Raw genomic sequence first — 22,302 nt, 5'->3', positions numbered from 1 at the left:
TCCCCTACAAAGTGTTACTAGTAATGACAAGAACATGAGTAAGAAATCATAGCCCATACCAGCTCTATCATTTCACAACAGGATCTGCAGGCGTAGAGTTGGAAAGATCTCCATTGCTTGCTTTAACAGAATCTTCTAAAAAAAACAACAACAAAAACATGGATCATGTTTAGAATTTTATTCAAGACAGTAAAAACAAAGCCATAGCATATATGTTATACTGATATCAAAACACACTTGACACACTATACCATGATCAGCATATGAAAACCAACCAGCAAACAGGGTCCTGGCCTTGTGAAGAAATCTCTATTTTAGGGTAAAAGATTTCTTCAGTCAGTAAAACTGGTGTAAAGATTACATTTACATGCTTACACATTTGCAGAATCCAAATCCAAATATTACAGCAGAAGGAAAAGATACCACCATGTTCATAGCTTTTCACCCCAGTCTGCATTTCAAACCTTTTTCACCACAGAAACACATTTTTCAGATAATAAGTAGCACAATAGTGAACCTAAAATATAATTAATTAACTGCTGTTCTACAGAATACTCTCCTGAGGAAACCCAGGCTGTAAGTCTATTCTTACTCATCCCAGTGCTTGCAGTTGTTTGAGCTTAACAATTATTTGAGCAACTTCATTGACTATGATCACTATGATCATGCTAAAAGACTTCTCTTTGCTGTTTTCCTAGTAGAGAAGAAAACTGATCTTTGGCTCACTGGCAATAATCTCACTTGTCACTTGTACCTTTGTTAAAACTACAGAGAAGAACTTATTTACTTAAAAAGAAGAAAAACTTATTTAATTTAAGAAAAACTTATTTAATTCCATTCTTATCATACTGCTACCTGAGTTTTTAAGTAACCTCTGACTGAACTGCACTTTTGTATCTTAATCCTTAGGAGCATTCTCATTTCTTTGAAAAGAATTTTCCCAAGAGAATCTTCCAGAATTCATGAGGGAGAATATATATAAGCATTAATATAAAACAAAATGCCCATGTTACCTAGGCAAGAGACCATACCACAAACTCAGATTTTACCCCCTGAATATAATTCAGTGGTAGGTAGACCAAAACATATAAATATCTGAAAGTCACATTTAGTGTATGTAAATATATATATATATATGCATATTTATTACTGATATCATCCATATATATAAGTTGAAAACAGATGCTAAACAGACGGTGAAGACCACATTTACTTCACACTAAGGACAAGCAGAAAAGGTTATTATAAAAACTGGTAATTGAGAGAGTAAGCAAGATCCTGAAGTTACTGAATTTAATATTATGGCAAATATGTAGTTCTCTGTGTCACAGATTTTTTGGTTTGACTGTTAGGGGTTTTTTTGTTGTTGTTGTGGTGTTTTGTCTGGGGTTTTTTTTGTTGTTTTTGGAACTTTTCTCCCCCAAAAGCACAACTTGGAATTCACCCATCCCAGAGAAGACCTCTGTGACCTGTTCTCGATTCTTCAACCACCCTTGACACTATAAAAATTTTCCCTACTGAGGCACATTCCCTCAGGATCCAACACACTCACACTCACTCACCTTCTTTTTCTTTCTTTTCCTGGTTTTCTTCTGCTGCAGTTTTATCTGCTCTGAAAAAAATTCTTGCACTACTTAGTGAGAAATAAAGGAGTTCAAATTCCTAAGGGAAAAGATACAGAAGAGGAGTGTCACTGGTATCACAAGAATCAATTTGTAGAAAGAAATAAATGGAATTTTTCAGAAGCACGTGAGGCAACTAGATTTCAGTATCTAAATCACTTAAATGCTTTTGAAAATCTTCCTCCTTTCAAACCTTGTTCTCATGCATTTTACAAAGCACATGTCAGCCAAAAACTTTAAAGGGTAATAATCTACACAAAGCAGCACCAGTGCAATTGATCCGTCACTAATAATTGATCTGTCACTAATCCAGAGGCTGAAAATTACTTTGTTAGAAGCAGTAAGAATTTGGAGCAACTTGCCCACAGAATATCATGAAAGCCAGTAATTTATGTGTAATTATATAACCACAACCTTGACCAGTTTCTGACCAAGGTTCAGTGATGTGGTTTTTGCAACAGCAAAGGACCAAACGCAGTGCACACTCGTGGGAGTCATGAGGACCCACAGGGCTTTATCTATTTCAGTAACAGATGGGCTTTTGCAGAACGTAATCATAGGCTACTTAGAAAATAGCAAACTACAGGTGTGTCCCACAGATTACTTAAGTCTCAAAGGGTGTGAGCAAAACCTGAACTGCTGTACTTCAAAATTTAAATGCACCTCTATTGGACAGCTGAAGGATCATTCAAATTAGCAGCTCAGAATTAACACCCAAGAATTCTGAGGGTTCACAGTGTTATATAAATTAAGTCCATTATAAAAATTTAACCAAAAAATTTAACCAAACTTAACAAAAAAATCTGATCAATTTAACCCCTCTCCTATTTAAGCATTTAGGTTTCAGTCACCTTGACCAATCTCCATGGGACAAAGACTTTGAATCAACCCAATCTAATTCCTGACTCACTCAGATACTACAAACACAACATCACCTTTGGATCACACACCCCAAGTCTTTATACTCTTTTTGCATTACTGCTGCACACAATGCTCTCTGGTTTTTACTCTTGATAAGCTCCATCAGCAAACACTGCAGAGACACTGCTGAATTGTGAAGTGCAGAACACAACATACAGAACAGATAACCAGACCCATGTAATACCTGTAAACAAACTTCCAGTCGCTTGTGGGTAAGGTTCATGGTTTGTAGTAATTTTTCATCTTGATTAGTGGACTGCACATTCTGTTGTTTAGCTACTGCTCTTATTTCCTTCACATACTTCTCTCTAACAGACTGGAACCAGTGCAGAGAATCAAACTCCTGGTACTGATCCAAAAGCTTCAGAATGTAAGCCACACCTATAGTCATCAACAAACCATGTTCCAAAGTCAAAAAGTGATTTGTGAAACGTTTTGTAAATGTCTTTAATGGATCTAACTTGACAATTTCCACACATTTAAAATAGCAATTAAATTTATTATTAAATCCAACAGGAGAAAAATCGTAATAAAGAGCAAGCTTCAAGTTTTTAAAACCTCTTATTTTATCCAAAGACTTGCATACCTTCACATCTTCTGAGATCCATAAGCTTTGAAAGAAATTGGGGATCACCACAATACAACAAATCTACTCCCATACTCAGCTACTGTATGCTTGGGAGATTCTGAACATAATAGCCCTCAAATCCATTGTGCTGAAGCCAAGACAACCCAAATTTAAATTATGGAATTTTTAACGATGAGAACACAAAAAAACCAAAATTTTTCCTTCAAATATTCAGTATGTTGGAGTAGACAGCATGCTGAATCTTACCCATGGCAAACCCATCATCAGTGAAAGCTGCTCCACTTTTATTCTTCTTATTCAATTTCTCCTTACAACTGATGGAATGCTCCACAAAATTGAGGGTCTGAAAGAGTACAAAGCTGTATTGGAATCATCAAGAGAGGCTTAAAAATTCTAAAATCTTTTACCTGCACGCTGTTATTTATGAATATAACTCCTTGCCTAAAACTATGGTACTTATGTCTCCTATCGTTGGGTATCTTTGCATGAAAGCTTGTCCTTTTTCTAGATTGTTTGGGAAGAAAGTCACTTAAGCATTGGAAAACATTTGCATAAAAAAACTATGGTATATCTTCATCTTCACTGTTCTTGTCAGGCTCTGTAACTTCACCTTATCTTAGAGATTACTAAACTTGTAAACTAGGATCATTAAAATAGCCCAGGCACCTGGAAAGATTAAAGATATCAGTATGTTATTTCACTTAATTTAAAAAACCAGTAAAAATATTTCAATAATCCTATTTATGATGATGTTAAACAATGGATGCAGGTAGTGATATTCAGCAATGAGTATGCAATAACTACTCTACCACCATGTCACACTTGTTCTCTCACAGTCCTATAGCTCCCATTTCTAAAATGGGATGTTACACATCAACCTGTTTAAACCTTCAAACTGAATTCCTTCTGAATGCCCAGAATGCTGCACGCAAGGGTGCATCTCCTCAGTTCAGTTCAACTGTTTCTAAATAAAACATTAGCAAAAGCAGATCCAATTGCAAAAGAGAGGGCTCCAATTTTGCTGCATTAGAACACGATATCAAAAGAGCCTAAAGATACCCAACGTGGTGTGGAAAAAGCACACACATACAAGAGAACTGAAGACCATGGTTTTAAACTCCCTCCATCTTTGCTGTTCAAATTCTTCCTTTTTCATCTTGGCTTCTCCAAATTTGATTCAAACAGAAGTTTTTAAAGGTATCTTTTCAGGGCTAGTACAGGAGCTGATGCACACAAAGAAAACCTTGGCTTTGTACAGCTACCAACCAAGCCACACTCAAAGCAGTCCTGCTCATGACCAGGGAAGAAAGAAGAAAGTACTCAATAGCCTAATATGAAATATTTAAGCACAAACCTAAATTTTTAAAAGTAGTGGTGCACACAATGCAAATACTAACCAGTGGGGGAACAATTATATAGAAGTTTCGCAAATGCATATTCTTGGGACTGCGGAACTCGGGAGCAAAGACATCCACCAGCATTTTGAAGTACTCAGTTCCTTCTGCAAAGTTCCGTGTCAGGTCACTGAGAACAGAGTCCAGCTGCCTGCACAAAGGATAAGAAATGTTTTACCTGGGTCCTGCTAGAAGGTTGCCTTGCTTCCTCACCTTTCAAAGTAACCAGGCCTCTAGGGACAACTTGAGTCATGTTTCTTGATTTAATTTCCTCAAAAAAGGGTTTATAAAGACTAAAGCCCTTAACATTCTCAACACAGATGTCAGATAGGTGGCAAGGAAAGCATGCTAGCATCTGAGCCACAAAGATTTTATCAACAAATCAAATTCTAACAGTCTAGTAGTACAAAACAGAATATCTCAAGTTGGAAAGGACCCATCGAGTCCAAGTCCCTGCCTGGGGATCCAGCGAGGATCAAGTTCAAGTCCCTGCTTCATGCAGAGCTACGTAAAACTACAGCAAATGACGAAGAGCATTGTCCAGATGCTCTTTGAATTCCTGATAAGCTTGATACTGTGCTCACTTCCCTGGGAAAACTATTCCAGTCACCGACTGACCTTTCTGAAATGCTACTTGACACTCAGCATTTTTAAACCAACCACATCTATTTCCTTTTGCTTAAGAGCAGCAAATATTTTTGCATAAAATCAGTTGGATATTAATACAAGCACACAAAAAAATGCACCTAACAGCTGCATTTACAACTTTGAAATTACAGTTCTCTTATACCATCCCTGTCTCAGACCTCAAAAGCATGCTGCTAGGATACCTTGCTGCTTTTTGTGTTTCTTCTGAGAGTCCTTCTTCCTTCACCAGCTCTTCAAAGTTAACAATATCTTCCAGATCAGGAACAAACCTGAAAACTTACTGTTTGTTAGTGTTATATTCAACTGCCCATGTTCACTGAAGTATCAACTGTAATTTAGAACTTAGTTGATTGAGTGTTCTGGCTTGAGACACTTTAACTTAAAGTTATGTCATACCATCTCCTCTCTCTAGCTCCCACTGCACTTAAAAACTTTGCTATTATTAGCAAGAAAAGCAACTATTTCTTTGTATGCTCTTGTAGAAGTCACTACACTTTAGTGACATCATATAAACACAATCATCCATACAGAAAAGCAGTATCAAAGAAATATTTTTTTTCAAGTTCCTCAAAGCTTGTACTGTTTTTTCTTAATGTGCCCCCTTGAAGTGATAAAAATCAAGCAATGCTGACTTTTAATTAAAACCCAATGACTTAGATGTACATTCTTCTTATGGTTTTGCAGTGTTTTTCCAGAGAATTTGTTTTTTTTATTGCATCTGGTGTTGATTGTATAGTTCTGAATCCCAGCACTCTTTTTGATATTTCCACTTCAATGGAGGCATAAAAATAGACCTTTTAAATCAAACTTTAGGGGGGGGTGGGAAAAATCCTAGGAAACTATCAGCATGAATAGGGTGCAAAGGAATGAGAAGCAGCAAACAGAAAAATGCAGTATTTGTGAAAGTACCTAATTGCACTACTACAGCAGTGAAGTCCACCAGATCTTATCATTCGTACATAGCCCATAGCATTGCCTTTAAAGAAAAAAAGAAGGAAGCAATTGGTAATTATTTAAATAATAATAATAATAATAAACACACTCTTCATGACTTACACTATGGATCTGAATAGTACATTAGAATTGCCATTTAATTCTGGCAAAGAAACTCTTCTGAAAACCAAGTTTAAAAATTACATTGAGCTCTGGTATCAAAAGTCTACCTAGAGAAATTAAACACAAATGTGTTTTAGGAACACTGTGTTCACTTTCACTACAGACTAAGGGCCAAATAGTACAAATTCTTTTCACAGGGCACCTCAGACCTGCACATTTACAGCATCAGTGGATGAGTATCATTGTCATGTCATGCATCACTCAAAAGTCAGGGAAGGTGAATATATGGCCTTTTTGCGAAATACATCAACTTAAGAGTAACATTTTCTACTGGGAAGTCCACTCAAAGTCACCTCCATAGCATAAAGTAAAGATTAATTTAAAAGTGAACAGGCAGCTGTGCAAGCTGTAGCTATATTTCAGCTGAAGACATGCAAGGGCCATTTCTGTGAAATTAGATGGGAACAGCTATTTCACATAGGATACAAATGAAGTATCTGAGCTAAACATTCAGTTAGTACACTCGGAAGACCTCTTTCATTTCAAAACATTTATAACTTTGTCTTAGAGAGCATTTCATACCAATTTGACTTATGAGTTGTCTGAACTGGTCAAGATAGCTCTGGCCATCTGGGGTTATTCCAAGTTTTCTGATGCCACGGTTGAATTTATCTGCTCTTTCAAAGGGATACTGGAAAAATATTTTAGAATAGTTTGTATGAATAATTACATACCTTTAAAAAATAAAATGTTTTCAATACAAGTCTATTTGCAATTTAATATTTTTTAAAATTATACACCTTCCTGTCTATATTAGTTAGCAGAAATCATCTGGCTAAGTCACTTCTGCAAGCTGGAATGTGAAACAGAAGTCTTGCTATGAACAGGAAGATATTCCTAAAAGAAAGAAGTACTTGACATACAAGAAGCTAGCAGTTTATTTGACTAAATACACTGTGTTACACATTTTTGAGAAATTAATTTTCTGGCATAGAAAATCAGTCTCTAGTCCCAAAATCTTGACATACTGGAATAAATGGTACATATTCACATGTTTTTTGATTAAATTCAAATAACCTTTTTATCTGGAACTGACAACAAGCATGGTTTGGATCAGAAATTCAGATCCTCCAATAGACCATGACTCCATCCAACCACTGTTTTCAGGTCACCCAGAGAACAATTTTAGCCAACCCCATATTTATAGCTCAGACAGAATGAAACAAAGCCATGCTGAATACAGACATTTGTAACAATGCATTTTTCTAAGACAAAAGCTGTAATTTTGTCCAGAGACACATATTTAAATAACAGGAATGTTGTGATTTAGTGCACCTTCAGTCACATGAAAGCAGCACATTTTTTTTAGGCAAGCTACTCCTCAATACTCTCTACAATACTTCAAAAATTACTATACCTTGTGATCATTTTGATCCTTGACTTCCCTGAAGAATCTGATGTCTTTGATAAGTCTGGATTTGATATGCTCATCATACATGAACTGGCTAAAAATATAAAACTTTTTCCTCAAAAATTGGTAAGTGAAGTTTACCTAGAAGAAAAAAAAAAAAGTCAAGAAAGTTAGCAAATTAAGAGGTGTATTTAGCAACCCATTTTCAGTAGATTCTAGAGTAACCTGTATTTATGATCATGTAATTTCCAAAAATGGAACCTTATACTCACTTTTGTTCAATTTGTTAGTCTCACTTTCAATGTCAGTGGTTTAAAAGAATAAGGTCTACTCTCTCTTTCAGGAAGGGCAGAGGGACCAAGGGTAAGTTGGCTGTTTCAGTTCAATAAAATGCCCAACACAGCCATGAGTTGATGTCTGGAATATCCTTTAACTGTCCTATCAAAGCGATACAAGTATTTCCAGTTGAAAAGGGCAGACAAGCTCAGCTTCCTCAAATAAGTTGCAGCATCTGCACAATCTCCTAACACATATTTTCACTTCTCCAAAGCTTCCTAAAACACTCTCCCATAGGGCAGAAGTACACTTCTACCCTACACATCTCACACTTCTCATGTCTGCATAAACAACTTCACTGAAAACCTGAAGTGAATAAATCTACATTTTTGTTTGAGTAACTGAAGTCCCCGGGATTGATTTTCATCTTGTTACTGGAATAGTTATTCTCAGAAGAATCCTTTTTCTAATAACTTCCATTTTTCAAGAAATGACTTGAGAGCAGGTCGAATATTTCAACAAGTTCCCTTTTTTTTTTTTTTTTCTAAATAGGCCCAGAAGAGGTAGAAAGTAGTTAAGCAGCAGATTGGAAAGCACCAATCTGAAAATACCTTTGGCAATGTATCAGAACCATCAGAACCTGGCAACCACAATGATAAATTCCTGCTGCAAGTAGCAAAAGTAGTGCAAAGAGGTAGTGCAACTACCTTGCAAAGAGAAAAATTCCTTCAGCTGGTTAAAATGACCTCTTACACCACATCATTAAAAACACTGAACTAAGAAGTTGCACTCCTCCCATAAATCATCAGAGAACTGTAGCTTTTTTTTTGCAAATTGAAAAGCTGATGTTCCTTAAGCTTAGTGACTACAAGAGTAACAGAAAACAAACACTGCACTTCTTCAAGATTTACTTCAACAACAGCAAAAAATTTATGTCTACTAAGCATAAACAGGGAGAAACTTAGAGAATGCTGATTTATGCAGGCAGCTTAGAAATAAAATATATTTTACTATGCTAGTAATTGCAAGTAATACTTGATGAGAATTGTTTATCTTTACTGAAATATGAAGTCTCACTGGAACATCTGTATCTTTTTGATGTGTTTTCAGATTTCTTAATTAACTTTTATGTAACAACTGGAAGTGGTGTAACTCCCAACAGACTGTGATGCCCATTTTTGTCATGCCGAAGAACACATTTGTTTTACTAATACATAAAGAACATCATTATTGCATTATTAAAAATGCACAACCTAATAAACCATTAGGAGATGCAAGAGTTTGAAGGCTTCTGTGTACTATTAAAAAAATATTACTCTGACAGCAGCCCAAAAGATACTCACTGTTGTGTTCATGATTCCTGTTCCATGAGTTCGAATCGAATTAGCGATGTGCCGGATATTGATGGTGTTCAAGTGTTTGTTATTACTTGTTCTTTCGATGAAGATCTGGCAGGTGGAAGGAGGGCATGAAGTTATTTACCCAAAATGGATTCAGCAATACATTATCAATCTAGGGAGCCCATATTCTACTCCTAAAAGCAGCTAATAACAAGTGGCTAAGGAAAGAACCAAGAAAACATAGCTTCCATACAATAAACTGTACCTGGTAGGTTCTTCTCAATTCTGCAAAGTGGTTATCCAACAATTCCAAGGCAGATGTACCCAACCTCACATATTTATTGAGACTCTATCACACATTAATTAGTCTAAAGTCTTTTGGCACCTGTTTGTACTTTGTCCCCACTATATACCATGGCAATAAGTTCCACTGTTGAATTTCATGCCAGTACTTCTTTAGGGAACTTCTCATTTTGATACTGGGCTCCTCACTCTCGCATTGTCAGAAACCACAAAGGGTTGTTCCCTATCTGTTCTTCATGTCATTCACTGCTTCAACTCTCTAATAACCCATTTTCAGATATCCTTTTCAAGCTGACAAATCACCTACTTAGTATGTCCTTATTTAGCAGCCAATTATCCTTGATTCACTGCAACATTTGACATGGGTGATCCTCTTGCCACACCATACTCAAAATAAGTTCAGAGAAGATTCTGTGAAACCTATCTACAGCAGCCTCAAAGATGTTTTCCTACAGCAATAATAACTATTTTACACACTGTTATTATGAATGTTCAGCTTGGGGTTTTCTTACATGTATATTGCATTTCTCAATCACTTCAAATCAGAACCAAAGCCAGGAAAAAGTATGGGATACACCTCACCTGATTATTCAGATTGTAGAGGTAGCGCGATACAAACACATGAATATTTCTCATGATTTCCAGAACATCCAGACCCTGAAACAATATTATATATTGAGAATTATTATGATAAAAATTCTCAAGAACTACTGACATGCCTAACCACTATGCACAAGTACTATTTCTAGAAGTTACCTGAAAGCATTTTAGAAAGCAAAGCTTTTGCTTTGCAAAATGAAGAATCTCTTACCAATTTTTGATCAATGTCTGTAAGATAATGCTTAGAGAAGAAAAAAGAAGCTCAGTTCATTTTCTAACCTCTATACTTTTGTCAGGTTTTTTTTCAATATCCCCTGAAAGTAATGAATCCTCCAGTCTACTATACAAGCCCAAATTAAAAAAAAAAATTAAAAAATAGACTTTGCTGTTCTCAAATGCCAGAAAAAGAAATCTTGCTTTAGAGACTTCTACAGACACACAGGTTGCTAAAACAACTTCTTGATATTCTTCAACTCAACCTGTCTAGAAGAATGAAGTTTTGTACTTAAAATACAAGTTTTAAAATTGTTTTATTTTGAAGGAGTATACTTTGTATCATTGTGCAAAGAGAGGATGCTATTTAATCTCTGCACTCTATTTCAAGTGATGACAAGTATTTTATTAGGATTTTGCTGGGTTGAAATGGACTGTGGGATATCTTTGTCTTGAAATAAAGCTCATAGAAGAATGAATGTTATGAAACCAATCTTATGGAATTATTTAATTATTTATAACAACGTGGCCAAATATTGCCAGTAGAAAGCCAAAGCCAGAAACAGAAACTAATCCACAGCAATTGAACCAAGAAGCTGCTAGAGTTCTTAGCTCTATGCCCTCTTCCAACATAGGAAGACATGACTATTAATGTCCTGAAATCCTCAATGTCCAGCCTGGGAAACAGTTCCTCTTGATGATCACTAAGCAGAAGTTGCTGAGAATCAAGTGACAAACTATGGAAAAGACCCACCATTCAAAAGCCACTCCAGACTTGTAACAGTTGTATTCCAGATGTATTGCTTTCCAAACTGCTGATACTAGTTTTCAAGACAACAATCTCTGACTTTGTAGGCCTAATTTCATTTTAATAAATCTAATGTTAAAAAAACCATGATGCAAGTCTAATGTGAAATTAAATGTTATTGGTGTAAACTTCAGAGGTCAGCTAAGATCCTGTCTCAGACATCAATCAGAAGTTGAATGTCACTATTTCCAAACAGTTCTCTAATCTTGAGTACTGACTCAGTCCTTTGAATCTAGCTATCTAGTAGCTATCTAGTATGACAGTGTAATAGATTAAATGAGATTCATATTCTGTGGGCACTGCACCTGTTCCAGAGTTTGGCTAGGAAGATGTGCTTCAGTCATACTTAAACCATAGCGTTGAGTTGCTAAGTTTCTCATTTCGCTGTAGGTGGCCCAGTCGTGAAGAGCTACAGTTGTTAAGTTGTAGAAGGTCTTGTCCAAATAGTGAGTTACATAAGCTGTAAACATATAAAAGGATGAACTAAAATAATACTCTTTATTTTGTTAGGGAAGCATGGAAAGAAGTAAAGAGATGTATTAAGTAAAAGTGTAACAGACAGGAAAGTAATGGAACCAAGAAAATGGAACCAAGCTCCTCACCTTTTATGTCAATGAATCGATTGAAAAAACGTATTGGGTTCAGAAAGAAGAAGTGAGCCAGATCTTTCAAACCCACTCTGAAGGGGTTTCTGTCATCCAGCTTTAGGTGTGTATGAACTGATAAGCGCAGGTCCTTTTCTATCTCTTTACATAATTTGTCCAGCAAGTGCTATTCAGGGAAGTTAAAAAACAAAACAACAATCATATTGCGTGTCTAGCTACATTGCTTTGTTTGCAGAACTAACATCTTTCTCCAGAGATACATAAAAGGTTGATTAATCTAGTGATGATTGGCTTGATTTAGCAGGGGTGCACAATTCAAAGTGAATCAATACTTCGGAACCAGAAGGATATTTAATTCCTGTATTCTTGTTCCAGTACACAATAGCAAGAAAAAGCTATACAGCTCAGAATAGGTCATGGTATAGCCACTTACTTATCATTCTGTACACAATTAAATCTTCTGAATAAGAGTTTAACACAATTTAAACTGAAGTATTTTCACTTCTCATCTTAAGAGTAATCAGGTTGAAGGCTATCTGCCCAGAGAATAGTAAGACCTGACTCAGTGAGGAGTCCTGCAATTTGGCCTGATATTCTGCAGAATGTTATGTTTGATTTTGAACTAATAAAAATAACCACTAATAAAAAGTGGTTCCAAGATTAAAAGCTAGGACTTGGAAATCTGAATTCACATTTTCTCTCTCTTTCTTGATTCTAGGTAATAATTCACTAAAAAGGCTACCTATATATTTACAGATTCTTCAGAACTTAAAGCTATGCACATACATTAAAAACAGTAGTACTTACTTTAGGCATTTATACAAGCAGAAGCTAATCTGACAAAAAGCTCTCCTCATTCTGCACAAATTTGTAACAGGTTCTGCCAACTTTGGTAAATCAGAGTGTAGTATTTCCATGTTTCGAGACAAAACAGATCCCATTAACAAAAGGTCTTAAAGCACCAAAGTCATCACTGAAGACTTTATTTAAATAGTTCACACCAGTCTCAAAGGTCTCCATGTTATTTTTATAGATCACATCAAGTTTGGAGCAATAGATGCTGGTATAAGAGATCTCAAGCATAGTGTTGCTTTTAACTTCCATTCACAACAAATTACCTCATTGAGCACTTCCATGATTTCTTTGTCATAGCATTCCAGAAGCATCTCATAAGATTCTAAGTGTCGTGCATGCATCATAGCAGGTACACAGTCCCGTAGAGCACTAAACATATACTGAAAAAAGTATTATGCTTAAGACAGCATCTCAAATAGTGTTCAAAGCTAACAAACAAATCAGGATCACTAGTCTTGCCACTTTTATCAAAAACAGACTTCACAAACCCTACTAACTTTCCTGTTCTTAATGTGTTCACCTTAAGTATTTATTTGCTACTGATCCACTTATTGGAAGGTTGTAATTATTAGCTATTTCATCCAAAAATATCTGAAATTATTTGCACTATATTCATCTTAGTAATGCAATTGCCCACGGCATCCACAAAACTCAATCATCTATTCACTTTTGCAGCCAGTACTTGATATTTCAAAGAAGAGAGGAGATACGAAAAAAAGCTACAGGACAACTATCCCACACAGCATCACTGAACATAGTTACATGTACTTTAGAAATAGGCAACCACAATGTGGAAATGAGGCTTTTAATGTTGCATTTTTGCATGAGGTGTTCATTTCAAATTAGAATGAATGAAGAGAGGAAGAAAGAGACAGACATACATACACAGAGACACAGAGTTAATAACAGCAACCTAACAGAGAAATCTAACAGATACATTTCATCTAGGTTTAGGACAAAGATTGCTTTTATATCCTCTAGAATAAGAAGAAATTTCTGTCATGGTAGCAGCTATTGGCTGGGTTTGACTTTTTTTTTTTTTTTATTTTTTATTTTTTATTTTTTATTTTTTATTTTTTTAGCTTTTTCCTTAAGCTTTTCAGTCTAAGCCCTTTTCCTCTGATTCCCTCCCACTACAGTGGCTCACTGAAGTAAGTTACTAACATTATTACTTACATGCAGTCTAGCAGAATCAACTGCATTTTCATACACATCATCTAAATAGATTGGAAAGACTGCTCGATGCCAGTATAAGAAACAACAGTCACATTGTGCTCGAACTCTAGAATACAAGATTACTTATTAGACACAGAACTGGAGAAAGCCATTCTTTCTTCTAACACAAAAGTAACTATTTTAGTGTGCTTACACTAACAGCAATTGCTTTTCAAGACCAAGTTTTACATAGTTAGTTTAATGATTCAGATGCAAAAGTCCTTCAAAAGGAAGTTCCTCATAAAATAACTTTTTTTCTTGCTTTCCACTTGGCTATTTTTAAAATAAAATGTACTGCTTTAGAAAAAATTTACTCTGTGAGAATAAAACCTAACATTACAGCAAAATCTTAACAATTTTCTTATTGCATGCATTTAGTAGCCTAGAGGTCAAATAGATCTAAGTTTCTCCTGTAAGTCAAAAAAGAGAAACGGGCCACTTCTGATAAAACAAGTGTACAACACTTATCCCAGGAATTTATCCCATGAGTCACCCACTGAAGGTGTTTGCTTCTCTCCATAAAGTATGCATGGAACCCAGATATTCACCTGGCTTTCAGATGGCAAACGTTATGTACCTTGACTGCCCACTGAAACTACAGCAGCAGTAAGATATTATGTCACTGGTGAACTAATAGCTTGATCTCCCAAACAGTCTGGTACTAACTCATAACTTGTGGGTTTGGCTTAAGAGGAAGACTTCAGGTTAACATAAAGCCAAGCCTTCCAAGAAAGTGACAGAATAATGGAATACCTAATTGGCAACAGTTAGGTAAAACCTGACTTGCCCAAAGACCTTCAGAGCTTAGATCTGGAATTTTTTCTCTCCATCCCTGGTCTACAATACATGAAAAAACAACACCAAGGTGCAGCTACCAAGATTTGCAGTTTGCACAGTAAAAAGCCAGCTCTTCCAGTGACACTGCAATGCCTTTTATCTATCACATGCCACTGCTCACCGCTCTGTGAGTTCACTGATCAAGTCGAGTTTTTTCAGAACTAACTGAAGGGGAATGAGCTCTTCATCTTTAAAAGTTTTCTGCAAAAAAAAAAAAAAAAAAATAGAAAAAAAAGAAAAGTTATATTTCTTTGTAAGATACAACACCAAAGAATTAAAGGTCTGGAACAACCCTGGCACTTACCATCTGTGTACCCACACTCAGTGCAAGGGAAACAATGAGTCGCCTCTGTTTTGTACTTGGCCCATGGAGGGTGTTCTCAGCCAACACCAAAGCAGAGAGGACATCCAGGCGTTGCTCACTATACTTTTTATCAGAAATTACTCTTTTCTTGATAAAAGAAAGACAGAAGTTCAGAGAAAAGTAACCTAGACCCAAAAAACAACAGCTTACTTCTTCTTTCCAAAGCTAATGGATAAGCCACAAATTGAGTTTTTCTGCAAGCAAATAATGCTCTGTGAACAGAGCTAATCAAACCCAGATTAACTTTGTCAGTTCAGTGGTATTACTGACCTATTCACTTGGGACATGTGAGTTCAGCATAAACATGGACCAGGTCATACAGTGTACAAATAAAAGCTGCAGGCTGATTTTAGTTCTGTGGTACATGTAATTAAAAATTTTTAATCAGCAACTCACTGTCATTGTAACAAAATCTAGTTTAGAGCTGAACATATATCAACAGTAACAATAATAACTTGCCATTTTCTACACAATCTAAATTAGCAGAAAGATTTAGGGCAAAAACATTTGCATAAGCAAACTAAGGGAACCAAGTGTTCTGGCTAAGAAGCTGAATTCACAGACATATTTGTGAATAGCAGCATAACTCAAAAGACAGATACAGTTTCATTAAAGAGTTAAAGAAAAACCTCTGCCAATTCCAAGAATGTATATTCCACATAAATTTCCTAACCTTACATGCTAACACTACGTTAGGTGTATGCCATTGAACTTACATCACCTGGAAATAAAGAGGAGCAGATGGAAACAATTAGTACTAATTTACCAGCATTTGCCTCTTAAATATTTTGAGTAGTTAAAATATCAAGAACTGTTAAAAAACGTGTTCTCTTTGATAACCACTCAATACACAAGTCTTAACATCTTTCTGTGCATTTAGAAATAACTTGTGATGTAATTACAAATATAATTTGAAAACGTTATGAAGTTCTCTACATATATGTGAACTATTTGTCTGAAGATATAGTTTTTCTTAAAGCTTGGAATTTCTTCAGTTTGTGCTGCTCCTGATATATATAAATAGGTATCTGTTCCTATCAGCTTTTTAGAAGTACAAACTTTTTTTCTTATACTAGAAAATATGGAAATGGCAGATACATATTGAAATTACAGCCAAATTTTAAACATATTAAGCAAACTGCCAAAGTACAGAAGTTTGTTGTTAAAATTGTAATCCTTTACATGAGTATGTTCAAAACAAAGAAACTGCATGACAAATGTAAGAGCTTCACTGATTTTAACAGAATAGTTCCTTTGTAATCCTGCTACTGAACGTGATGAAAGAATAAAACAAAACAATCACTAATGCATCAGAATAGGTACAATAAAATATAATTTTCCCATTTTCCCTGAATTCAGAAATTCAAAATCTGATAAGCAAAATGTGTAGCACACTGATCTAATATGTACATATTAGTGTCTCACCATCAGAAGCCATTTTTACCCCAAAGAGAACAAGTGAATTTATGCCTGTGTTGGACTCCTGTCAGCCAGCATGTATTAACTACTGCTATTTAACTAAGAAAAGTTTAAATAAATAACAGCCTGTTTGCTTAGACCTGTAACAGATTGGTTTAAAAATGTTCATCAGGAAAGAGGTAAGAAAACATGAGTTTATGAAAATCTCTAGAAATAAAACCTAAAAAGAACCCGAGAGGAACATGACAACAGATACAGCAGTTCCGAGGAAGAGAGGACACATCAAAAATAGCCATCTATGCTGTACAGTTTCTAGGACAAAGCTCTGACCTACTGGAAATCTGATATATCTGTTGACAGAGCAACAATATAGATTTTGCAGAAGAAAAATAATTTTAAAATAATTTAAAGATTAATTATTAGAACTTGGATTACATACCTTGGCTACAGAAATAGAGTGAAGAGCCTGATACTGCAGATGCTGAGTGATGTGTGCCACAGAATCTGCCACAACCATGCTTCTTCGGTAAAATGTGTGTTCTATTGCCTGCAGTCAATGCCAAAACACAACAGTTCACAGTTACCAAAACTGTTGCCTTTAGAACTTGGCTTTCTGCAGGCAGACTCAGCTGCACTGCAAATACTGATTCTTTCTACTTCGTAATGTACTCTCACAGAAGCTGCAATTAACCTTTAAAAACCGAGAAAATCAGATCATTCAGCAGTGTTTTCAAGACTGTTAGGGTTTGTTTTTCTGGTTTGTTTTGTTTTTTAAATAATCCAGCTCTGTTCCACATTGCTTTCTGAAGTTCTCTCAGAACAGAGCATTTTCCTTTTGGAAAACTGTACCAGGAGACGTACAAAGTCCTGCACCCGTGGAAGTATAAACCCATAAACCAACACAGATACACTGGGAGCCATCCAACTGGTAACCAGCTTGGCAGAAAAGGGTCTTGGTGGACACCAACTGAACATGAGCCAGCAGTGGTCCTTTGCCATACAAAAGGCTAATGCTATCTTTGGCAGCATTGGGCAGACAAACTATTGCTGGCAGATTGAGGGAGGTGACTTCCTCTCTATGCAGCCTGAGGAAGGCCACATCCAGAGTTCTGTGTCCAGTTCTGGGCTCCTCAGTTTAAGAGAGACATGGACAATGTTTCCTGTAAAGGTCTACAGGAATGAGGAGTTTTCACCCAGCAACCTACCTTCAGAAGTTCTACAAGTCTGCAGAGAGCTTTCACCGAGGTTTTGGTCATAGGTTTTTGCATTGACATGTAGAGATTCATTGTAGTTTTAACCATGGTGCTAAGAGTGTACGCATAAAGAAAACCCTAAAAATAAAATTAGCAAAGGGAAAAAAAAAATTCAATCCATATCAGTCAAGGAAATCCTCTCTGTTTTCTTTCACACATGACAGCACTAACTTTTGCCTCAGACACAAAGAACCTACACCTCCACATGACAATCAAGCCTGAGATCCCAAGGCTGAATGAGGTCCTTTTATTGGGCAGACACTATGAAACTGCCAGTGATCAATACAACACCTGATCATTAACTTCTTCTAGAGCCAGTGAAATTAAACATAGGTCAGTGAAGTAATCACACAGCCTCAAAGCTCTAATAATTTCAGACCTATTGTAAACCAACTCAAAAAACTCTTCCCCCCCCCTCCCCACAACAGCCTCTCACAAAACCAAACTGAAACTTGAAGATTCCATGGAATAACTACACTGACAGTATTTACACAAGTCTGCACTGTTCAAGTAGAACTGTCCATCCCACAATAGAAAAGCAGTAATTTCAAAATGAATGCACATTAAGCTTTTAAATACAATGTTGACTACACACAGCATGACCAAAAAAAAAAAAAAAAAAGTTGTTTCGTTTATTTCAAAGCAAAATTAGTAAAAATACAAATGAAACTAGAAAAAGCCAGCAAATGGTCTAGGAAACTCAATTTGCTCCAGATCAAAATTTACTTAAGTCACTGCAAATAATTCTAATATAAAATCCATGGTCCCTAGTACATGTATGTCTTCAGATATAGAAGATTTGGGATTATGCTTCTATCAAACACCTAGTCTCACCACATTTCTGTCAGGCAGATACATACATATCAAAACTAGCAAAGAACAAATTCAGAAATAAGATGCATCTTACATTAAAACTACATGCTGTTAATAGGCCAAAAGAAAACCAGCTCCCTTGGAATGTAGTAAGATTCTAGCAAAGTACCATCACTAGCCAAAGCACAATGAAACAACACAAAACCTTAACTGAAAATATGTACTGTGTGTGCTAAATACAACTAAATTAGACACTGGTTCAGTCCAACTTATGTACCTTGTGACTGACTTAAAAGGTAAAAAACCCACAAAACCCAAAAACCTTTACTACAGAGGAAACAAAGCTGTCTTGATTTTCTAAGCCAAAGGAAAAAAACCAAAACTATTTAGTCACCGAATATTTAGTCAGATTTGCTTCCTCTACTCATCTGATGGAAGTACCTTTTACAGTTTTATTTAAGAGTATCTACTGGGCATTTAAGGTTTTAGAAAAAAACCTACACTGTAAAACAACACGCTAATGATCACAGAAGCCCTGCGATCTCTTTTTATGCACCAAAATACCAGTTTGCTGCAACAGTTGCTGTACCACCCCATTAAAATACTGCACACCTGGATGAAGACATTGCAGCGGTTAGAAAGATCTTCTGCAAACTTATTCATGCGTTGCTCCTTTGACAAGATAGATTCCATTTTTGTCATCCATGAGCTCACAAAAACATAGTATGATTGCATATCTCTGGTGAAGGAAACAAACAATATTGCTGACTTCAAATCAAAAGAGTGTAAGGATTTTCTTCTCTCTTTCCAAAGCTTAAATTCCTCTAAGGGAAATATATTAAATCTTCAGTCCTCCACATAATTACTCTCTATTCCCAAAAGTATCAGAACCTCATACTCATTTACATTTTAATTTCATATTGGTAAGGATCAGTCTGCCAATTCTTTCTGCACAAATATACCCCTAAGAGTCAAAATAATTGATCTTCCAAGAGAACAAATGGCTGTCCTTACCAGTACATATACTACACTTTTTAAAATTCTAACAGGAAGTAAAGTGCACAAGGTGCTCCACTTACTTATGTTTTTCCTCCAAGTTTGAATTTTTGAGTATATATATCATAGAAGGCTTTTAGAAAGGACCTTAAAGATCACCTAGTTTAAACCCCCCTGCCATGGGCAGGGACAGCTCCCACTAGACCAGGTTGCTCAGTATCCTGTCTACCTGCCCTTAACTGCTTCCATGGAGATGGGGCATTCATAACCATCCTGGGAAACCTGTTCCAGTGTCCAAACATCTCTGCTTTGTATTTAAAACTGTCTGGGATACTTCTATTTGTTAAACTATGATCCTGTATGCACTTGAACCCGCCTAACAAACTTATTTGTCATAATTCCTTTTAAGAGGTCTTTCCCACTCCCACTGTACAACGACCCTAACAGTTATTACAGTAACATAAACCAAAAGAAAGAAGTGTAAATGTGTTTCCCTAATAAATGGTAATTTCTATTGTTCCATCAAGCAATAGAACATAACAAGTAGATCAAGATGGTCTAGCTGTTGAAAGTTCCATTTTCCCCATTCAGTACACTACCATCAATATCTGACTAAGCTATTTCATACCTTCATAAAATGGGAAAATACTGTTATTAATGCACTTGGTAAGGGTCCTGGATCACATATACTTTTAGCCCGTGTTTTAAGGGTACATTCTGATTCACATCTATAGAAATACTTAAATATTAAACTAATAACATACTGTACTTTACAAAAGTAAAACAACGGAACAATGAAATTTCAACAGATTGTAAAAAAGGGTTAATTTAAGTCTCTACAACTACTTAGCAAAAGAGATTTAGTGATAAGGACACACACTGTTATCTGGTAGTAATAGCTGTGATGCAAAAATGTCAAACTTTCCCAGGTAACACACAGAGATGTACCCAAGATAACCTCTAACTCCAGACTCCAGATAAACTTTCAGCAAGTGACAGCAGATGATGGAAACAGCCCCTACAGTCAGAAACCACTCTAAGAGAGCTCTTACATTCTTTAACTGGTGATATGTAGATCTACATAAATAAATAAACAAATATATAAACAGATAAATATAACAAACTTCTCATTACATCAATGCCAACTGGACTGCTCTAAATAATTGTCCAGAAGTTCATCTGCTTGGATTACATTAGTTGTAGTTAAATGTTTAACTAGAGTTCACTTTTAAAACTGCAACTTCAATCATGCTACAGAATTATGACACTGCAGTACTACTTATTGAATACATTCCTGGTATAATTGCTCCAAGTCACTGACTATGACAAAAAAAATCTACACTTTAAAGATTTTTCATATTTAAGGCAACACTTCAATTAAAAAAAGCAGTGCCTGGATTTGTAAAATATTAAGAAAGTTATTAGCAAAATTCTAATCAAACTCAAAATCTGATGCATTATAATACCCTCCAAATGTCAATGAATATACAAATTTTTTTTCAACCTTTTCTAAATCTTAAGAGCTGCAAAACATGACTTGTACCACTGCTCAAAGCCAAAAACAATGCAGTAGTACAATTATGCTCCATCCAGGGATTAAAGACAAGGAAAGAATTCAATGAGAGCTGCTGAATCTTCCTGTGGATGTAGGGCATAAATTAGGAAGTGGATTGAAACAGACACAGGGCAATAGTAAAAATAATCTGCAAGAGGATCATGTAGGCATGAAGCTGTTTTCCCTGCCCATGCTCGTCTTCCAGCCAGTTCTGCCAGCTTTCATAGAGGGCTGGAAGACAACCTGCATAATTTAAGTTTTTACTTCTATTCCACAGACCTCCTTTTCCACCTTCCTATTTTGTTCTGCAACACAAACAGAAATCTTAGTCCTGTTACCTACTCACTGATTCATAAGACTAAAAGCCAAAAAATCCTCATTTAAAAATGTATTTTAGAAAGAACTCAGAGCAGGAAATGAGCTGTAAACAACATATAGAGAACAAAAGCAAAGCCTTTTTGAATATAGATAATTTCAAAGACCACTAAACAAGCAATTAAACAGTAATGAAGAAAGAAATGCTGGCAAAGAAAGTACTAGCATGAGAGAAAACAACACCTCTATAAGCCCAGTAGAGACTGACTTCATAAATAGATAGAAAGCAGAGACCCAACAGAAACAGAGTAGCTTGGGTTACTAGACACCAGTTTAAAACATGGACATTGAAAATACATAAGTAAAAATAACTGAAGCAATCATATATCTAGAAGTGGTAGGAGCTTGGTTATTTTGGTGACATGATACTTCTTCTGAAAGTATGACATGAAAAAAAGCTTTGTTTTCACCAACACCAACACGTTTTTAGCAACACTAACACATATTACTGCAGGGAAATGGAAAAGTTTTTAACACAACTGAGCAACACTACACAGCATGCTAGGATGTGGAATGAAGAGCCCTACATGTTGTTTATAAACCATTTACCAAACATCACCATGAAGCAATATTTAGGAAGCATACTTGGTAAGCGACTGTGCTTTCTGCTGCAGGAAGTTGTCCCTTTGTGTTTTAACTGTTTGAATACTTTTCTTGTCCAGAAGTTTGGCAGCAGCTGGTACCTTCTGTATCAGAAAGTTGTCAGCAAACCAGATAATGTTAGCAGTTAATGTGATGGCTGGTACCTGGGGATAAAAAAAAATACTCTAAGTAGCAATAAACAAATAGCTACAAGAAATACTATGCCACCATGCATGTTCTTTTTGCCTCTTT

At 35.9% G+C, this 22,302-nt stretch overlaps 1 protein-coding gene across 5 annotated transcripts in view; it reads right to left on the bottom strand.

Annotated features, from left to right (window-relative positions):
- WASHC4 (WASH complex subunit 4) overlaps positions 1-22,302 on the bottom strand; it is a 48,235-nt gene that overhangs the window by 9,928 nt on the left and 16,005 nt on the right. For all 5 annotated transcript variants that reach the window (XM_071728759.1, XM_071728751.1, XM_071728733.1 and 2 more), the window contains 21 exons: positions 22,054-22,214; positions 19,155-19,281; positions 17,682-17,807; positions 16,916-17,023; positions 14,998-15,144; positions 14,815-14,894; positions 13,818-13,923; positions 12,905-13,021; positions 11,784-11,952; positions 11,487-11,641; positions 10,143-10,217; positions 9,261-9,365; positions 7,648-7,782; positions 6,813-6,921; positions 6,084-6,150; positions 5,357-5,443; positions 4,530-4,677; positions 3,379-3,475; positions 2,728-2,924; positions 1,563-1,662; positions 60-135 (listed from right to left, as the gene is read on the bottom strand). In XM_071728759.1, the coding sequence (XP_071584860.1) occupies positions 68-135; positions 1,563-1,662; positions 2,728-2,924; positions 3,379-3,475; positions 4,530-4,677; positions 5,357-5,443; positions 6,084-6,150; positions 6,813-6,921; positions 7,648-7,782; positions 9,261-9,365; positions 10,143-10,217; positions 11,487-11,641; positions 11,784-11,952; positions 12,905-13,021; positions 13,818-13,923; positions 14,815-14,894; positions 14,998-15,144; positions 16,916-17,023; positions 17,682-17,807; positions 19,155-19,281; positions 22,054-22,214 (2,484 nt within the window). In that variant the 3' untranslated portion in view covers positions 60-67. The remainder of the gene's footprint in view (positions 1-59; positions 136-1,562; positions 1,663-2,727; positions 2,925-3,378; positions 3,476-4,529; positions 4,678-5,356; positions 5,444-6,083; positions 6,151-6,812; positions 6,922-7,647; positions 7,783-9,260; positions 9,366-10,142; positions 10,218-11,486; positions 11,642-11,783; positions 11,953-12,904; positions 13,022-13,817; positions 13,924-14,814; positions 14,895-14,997; positions 15,145-16,915; positions 17,024-17,681; positions 17,808-19,154; positions 19,282-22,053; positions 22,215-22,302) is intronic.

This window comes from Heliangelus exortis, chromosome 1 (genome assembly GCF_036169615.1).
Source record: "Heliangelus exortis chromosome 1, bHelExo1.hap1, whole genome shotgun sequence".
Taxonomy (NCBI): domain Eukaryota; kingdom Metazoa; phylum Chordata; class Aves; order Apodiformes; family Trochilidae; genus Heliangelus; species Heliangelus exortis.
Note: the sequence above shows the minus strand (reverse complement) of the source record. Positions and strands in the feature narration are given on the sequence as shown.